At 35.3% G+C, this 6,709-nt stretch overlaps 1 protein-coding gene across 1 annotated transcript; it reads left to right on the top strand.

Moving 5' to 3' along the window:
* On the top strand, positions 363 to 1,026 carry LOC109820631 (calmodulin-like protein 1). Its single transcript, XM_020386806.1, has one exon. It carries the CDS (start codon positions 430 to 432, stop codon positions 976 to 978), a length of 549 nt encoding a protein of 182 aa, XP_020242395.1. The 5' UTR covers positions 363 to 429; the 3' UTR covers positions 979 to 1,026.

The raw sequence follows: 6,709 nt of genomic DNA, 5'->3' as shown, positions 1-6,709 counted from the left end.
GATCTGTGGCTTTTTTCAAGTTTAATAGAAATGAGTATCACTTACATAAATCACATATTATATATTTCTTTTCGTGATTTACGAGTATACATATGAATAATTTTGTTTTATTCAATAGTATTAGAAAAAGTTTTTCTTCTTCTCCTCGTTTTTTTGATATTCTCTCCAACTTGTTCCTCTAAAGAAAGCCTAAATGGAAAGAAAGGGAAGAGATTCTTATGCTTATGTATTACCTTTAGCTTTTGAAGCTTGGTAAAAGCTCAATCCTGATTCTTGCTTGCCAAGTGATCGATTCTTAGCCCATTAAATAAAATCCTGACGCACATAAAATTCCAATCTTTCTACTTCAAGACAAGAATCTCTAGCCTACATATTTTTAAACCTTTGTAGCTTTACAAAAATGAGAGACAAATTCTTCTTTCCGTAAAAATGTCGAAGCTCAAAATCCTGAACTTCCAGTACAACCTAATGAAGAAACTCCCTCTAAAGCCCGTAAAGTGGCTATCCATCAAAGACAGGCAAGTCTCCGACTCACAGCTCAATTTTCTACCTGATGTTGACGAAATGAGACGAGTCTTTCAAAAGATTGACACAAACGGTGACAACAAGATCTCCTCTGAAGAACTCATAAACCACCTAGAGGTTTTTGGAAAAGAGGATGCATCTACAGAGGCAAATTTGATCTTCAGTGTTGCCGATAAAGACAATGATGGATATATAAGCTTTAGAGAATTCATGGACATGCACAAGAGAGGGGTGAGCGCTAGCGATATCAGAAGCGCATTCTGGGTTTTTGATCAGAATCAAGATGGAAGGATTGATGCGGAGGAGGTGATGGAGGTGCTGAGCAAGATTGGGGAGAGGTGTACTATTGAAGAGTGTAGGAAGATGGTGAGGCAAGTTGATAAGAATGGGGATGGGTTGGTTGATATGGATGAGTTTATGGCTATGATGACTTGCAACATGAAGCTTATCTGATTGAGTGCATTGTAATTAAAGAGTTATAATAAATGTTTATGTTTACTTAAGTGCAATTTAATAATTCCATAAAATAAAAATAATGAAAAATAAAAACAATGAAAGTATAATCAATCTCAACAAATACATAGGTTTAAAGTGGTTCGGCGATGTGACTCCATGGGAGAAGAGGGAGAAATTCTTTAATACATGAAGAAGATTATAGTTCTCTCTTTTTTCTTGGGGACCCTTCACGATAGTATTTTTTTTCTCTCTACTTAACCATAATATCCCACTCTTTGGATCCACTGAGAAGTCTTATATTTATAGCCAAGGTTTACTAAAGAAAGAGTCCCTAGAAAATCTTAAACAAATGTGGTATGAATTGCATTTCAAAATTATAACAAATTTCGCAAAATACTACTCGAGCATCATCTCCGATTGGTGGTTTATTGCACAACCTGTGGCTGTGGCTGTTCTTGGAAGGATCTCGATGGGTGCCTATGACCACCGTTTAAATTTGTGCCTTTTTCACCTAATAGCAATACATGTTTAAGGCACTAGCTATCACGTGAAAGACGCTAGCGGGATCATCTGTTGCCTTACTGATTCCACCTCTTGCCAATTCATCACTTGTTTAACTCATCCTTCATATTGAACCTAGACAATATCCACGTTAATACAAAAGCTCAATCACAAGGATGATGGCAACAAACAGCCATGCTCATCAACACTCCGTACAAAACTGATGCGAAGCTAACAGAATACCAACGTACAAGAAATAGCGGAAAAAAAGAAAACGTGTTAGATCTAAGCTGCAAGCCGAGGGCGGGATCGTAAATAGGTTTGCTACAGTTATTTGTTAAAACACAGAATAAGCAGCAAAAATATAGAAAAATAAAAGCGAACAACCAAACTAAATATCAACCAAGAAACATGCCAGATTTTTATAGTGATTTGGATAATGATTCTACATCCACTCTTCCTTCACATGAAGGAACTTCTTCACTATGCCAAGAGTTCTCCTAAATAAGAATCTGACTCAATAAGCTTACAAAGATTGCACCCTTGAATCTACCCAAAACCAGTCATCTAACACACAATAGTTTGAGTATGCCGTAAAGCCTCAATTAATATACCCGCTTAAGTATGCTGTAAAACAAATAGCTTATCATATCTTGACCATGAATCTTGAGTTTGAGGATATTTTCAAAGAAGAATTGGTTCTGTTAGGAAAAAATTTCAGTCATAGGGAACCAGAGTTTAAATTTGAGACTAGCATATACTAGAAACACAAGAAACATACCTGACTTCAAGTGCTGCAGAAATCATTAAAATCTTGTAGTGTATATAATTTAAACACATCATTGAGTTCTTCATTTTAGACTTCTTTAATATTCGTAGTAGAATTTTTAACAATAAAGTAGGATTTGATATAGACTGTGAGCTTTTTATTTTTAACCTTTTAGTCTACAACTTTGCTCTTTGTTTCAAAATAATAATAAAAGAATTTACTCTTCTCTTGTGACGCCTCTAGGTTCACACAAAGCTGCAGTCAAAGGTGAAACCAGAGATGTCAAACCTGCCATGCACCCACACTTTGCATAAACATGTTTCACCAATCACAGTAATATCCTCTAGTAGCACCAAATAGAAGTACAGATACAAACAGGCAAAATAAGGGAATAAATGTAATAGACATGATATAGAAGAGATATCTCATAAATGAAAAGAATCATGTCTCAACTATAATACATCTGATATCTGAATAATGAAAATGCCTCAACATGAATCAACTAAAAATCATACTAAGGCACACTGTCTTTACAATATGAATATGAAACTCTAAAGTCTGGATAAAACTCAAAACTACAGTGGAGTCTCTACAAGTAAAAATACGCGACGGCGACTATGCCAGAACTCCGTCACCCTACGGCTCTCCGAAACTCCGAACTACCTGAAAAGTAATTTAAAAAAAAAGAATAACAACAAGAGTGTCAGAGCGCTACAGCAAGATTACCTCCATCCGCCCCCAAGGAAAGGGCTACTAGATTGAGTGACGGCTCTATCTATTAAGCATAGTCTACCTATATTCATTTTTCCCGTATCTAAGTAAGATTAACATTTAGAAACTTACAACACGAGACGTAGTACGTCGAGCGAAATAGTCCAAACAAGGAAACCCTCATGTATATACCATAAGTCTCAAATTATAGATATCTAAACATTAATACCGAACTAAGAAAAGACAATCTAATAAAACCAATAATTAGAAATCCATAACACGAGACTGGTACGTCGAGCGAAATAATCCAAACAAGGAAACCCTCATGTATATATCATAAGTCTCAAATTGTGAATCTCTAATCATTGATCCCAACTAAGAAGTAAAAAAGACAGTAAAAGAAATAAGATATCAACACATCGTATTTATAATATCTTCCACAATCACTGGAGAGATAGAATAAAATACCAACACATAATTTTGTATACTTTTAAAAGTAACGTATCTCAGTTATATAGTTCAATGATAAGTCGTATTCATAATCAATATCTGTCATACTTAGGCTATCAAGTAATTATCTCAGTGCAACGGACTACCCTGTAGGTATCCTGAACCGTGTACATGGCTCATTAGTCTCATCGCGATCACAGTGCATAACATGAGTACGGGACGGACTACCAAATAGGCATCCTAGAAATATGGCTCATTAGTAAATATAACATATCTTTCTCTATACAAATTCTTTTTAAGAATGGTTTTCTGTTTTAGAAACTAGATACATATATCTTTCATTTAAAATTGGTTTGGTTAAATTTGGAGTTTGTTTGCTATCTTAAACTCTCAATTAAAGATTATACAAGTGCTGTAGTTTTCTGCAGAAAAACATATATATAGTACATCACTTAAATTTCTCGTATATGAATAAATTATGAAAAACCCTAATGATCATGATCATGATACTATCATAAAAATCAAGAAAAGATTATTAATCTAGCATTTGTTTTAAGGTTTACTATCAAAAATCTGACTTTTAACACCTCAGGTTAATATTAAAGCATGAAAACACATATTCAATATCATATTAATCATCTACACTAGTTATTTAACTATGGAGATAGGTTTGGATGAAGATAATCTTGCCTCAAATGTCGTTCTAAGCCTCTGAGATAACCAGCAAGTAATTAGAAGTGAAAACAACCCGTTTTCTCCTTGCTACACGTCGATGATCTCGCCCTTGTGTCGATATTTGCTTCACAAAGCTCTCAAAATTCTCAATTTTAGGGTTAGAGCTTTAGAGAGAGGAATAAGGACTACTAGTGTTTGAAACATTGATGTAATGGTGATAATTTTTATGAAAACATAAGTATATATATATATATATGCAAACCCGAAATAAACTTGTTTGACCCAAACAAGGAAACCTAGTCTGACTAGGAAAATAACCTTCGGTATTTTGATAATAACTTTCGCGTTCGATCTCGGAATGAGGTGATATAAGATTTGTTAGAAAGCTGCTGAAAAAACCTACAACGTTGGTATTTTGAGTTTTCCACGATTCTAAGTGTATCATTGTGTAAAATCTATAAACTCTTAACTGGTCATTTTTCCCAGATTTTTTCTCGTGCATGTTTTGTGCATTTGCACTCATATATTCATATATATATCGGATTGACCTCAAATCAATTCCTAGCATACTCAAATATTAATAAACATTATTTATTATAATATAACATGTTTATTATTATATCTCACAACATTCAGTATTACGGGGTTTTACATCTCTCCTTTGAGTGTTTCTTGTTCTTTTGAAAAAAATAAAAAAAAACAAAAGAAAATAAAAAGGGAAAGATGAAAAAGAGGAAAATAGAAAAAAGAAAAAAGAAAAAAGTTTTGAAAGGAAAAATAAGAAAAGTGAAATCTTTTGGCCACATCCTCATCTTACCAAAGATAATTGCAGATTTTTTATCATTATTCGAGGTCATTCGAACAAATATAAGTACTTTATTTTCCAATTTTCTTTACTTTATGCATAATAAAGTTTGCATGGAGGACAATGTAAAATTTAGGTGTGGGGGTGGGGACTATTTCATCTTTTTTCTTTTTTTATTTCATATTTTATTTTCCTTTCATTCCCTTAAAAAAATTAACTTGTCAACTTGATAAAATTAATTAATAATTGATTTGCTTGATAAATTTAAAAATTCCAATTCCTAGTTGTTATGGTGTTCTCATTCGCTAAAAGTGTAAGCTCATTTCCAAGTAACGGACAAGTGTGCTACATGCTATGCCTCAATCAACTTGGTGGCTAGAGACTAGTGGGGACGACCATTCCGCCGACTCGACGACTCAACAATCCTTCATGTCGACTCGAAAGGCGGAACTTGTCACCTCCCTTTTGTCGAAGAGGACTCGCCACAAGTCCATTTGACCATTTTCCAGACGCCTTATGAAGCTGATTGACTTGAAAGGCGTTACTTCTTGCCAAAGGCAAAGGACATCTTCTACTGTAGGCGTCAAAAACTACTTATAGGTTCCCGCATGCAGCTCGAAATAGAAAAAAGATGATGAACATTATTATCCAAGTCAACAAGGATTATCTGATATCGTAAGGAAGCTAACAAGTGCATGAAGCGAGTTGACGAAACATACGATTTAATGGGACAGCAAAATAGCGAAGAAACGACTCGATATGGAGTTTTGTTTCACCGACGAAAGGTAAAGTGCCACTCATGTCTCAATCACTCCAAATGTGTTTCTCCTAGATAAAATTGTAGATCTCTTCGCCAGCTTTCCAACGCATCTTGAATCACGTCATTCCGAGATCGGATGGGAGAATTAGAGGTGAAACAATAGAAACGCACAAAACGGCGTTTCGACCAACGGCCAAGACACCACTAGTGTCTCGGTCAAGGCTGAGACACCATTCTTGTCTCACACCCAAAAATCCTGTTTTTGCCTGTATAAACTCTTAAAAACCTATTTTTCAATAGGATTTCAGGATTCCTTTAGTCTAGAGCCTCTCCAACTGATTGGAGGCTATCTTTGAACGTGGTTAAGTGATTATAACTGATGATAAGATCAAATCGTTCATTCTTATCTGAAAAAAGAGCTTCTGAAGCCTATAAATACAGCCCTAGAGTCTTTATTCATGGAGCTAGGAATTTCGGAGCAACGACGAAACCCTGTCGAATTAGAGAGTGAGGAGCATGAATTTCAGCAAGGAGGAAGCAAGTTCTTGGCAAGTTCTTCGACAAAAAGGAGGAGAGTTCGATAGATCTGCAACCACTTCAGCCTCGTTCATCCACTTCCCTTGAGATCGCACCATTGCTGTGATCTCGAGAAGAGTGTTTATCTTACCGTTACTGAGATATTCACTTTAATTTCTTGTCTCCTTCGCGACGCAACAAAATTAATCAGATCTGGTTATTTGGTGGTCCAAAGATAAACCTTGACACTAGCGAAGATCCCAAGCAAGCAGAAGACTGATAAACAATCTCTCTGCATGTATTTTTAAGAAAGTTGTAATGTTTTAATCTTTTTTGTGTGGAGAGATCTTATAAAAAGACTCTTCTTTTGAATTCATTGTAAACGCCTAAAGTTGTAATGAATTCCTCAAAGAAATCAACTTTCAACGCGAACACGTTGGCGACCATAGTGGGAGATAACAGCCTCGCTGCCGAGGCTGTCGTACCATAGCCAATGATCAAGATCCCTATGGATGAAGAGGTCAAATTTGAGTTCGACCTG

Source organism: Asparagus officinalis, chromosome 8 (assembly GCF_001876935.1).
Source record: "Asparagus officinalis chromosome 8, Aspof.V1, whole genome shotgun sequence".
NCBI classification, from domain to species: Eukaryota; Viridiplantae; Streptophyta; class Magnoliopsida; order Asparagales; family Asparagaceae; genus Asparagus; species Asparagus officinalis.
Note: the sequence above shows the minus strand (reverse complement) of the source record. Positions and strands in the feature narration are given on the sequence as shown.

Coding starts and splice junctions, on each gene's coding strand:
- LOC109820631 (XM_020386806.1), top strand. CDS start 430: ATGTCGAAGCTCAAAATCCTGAACTTCCAGTACAACCTAATGAAGAAA.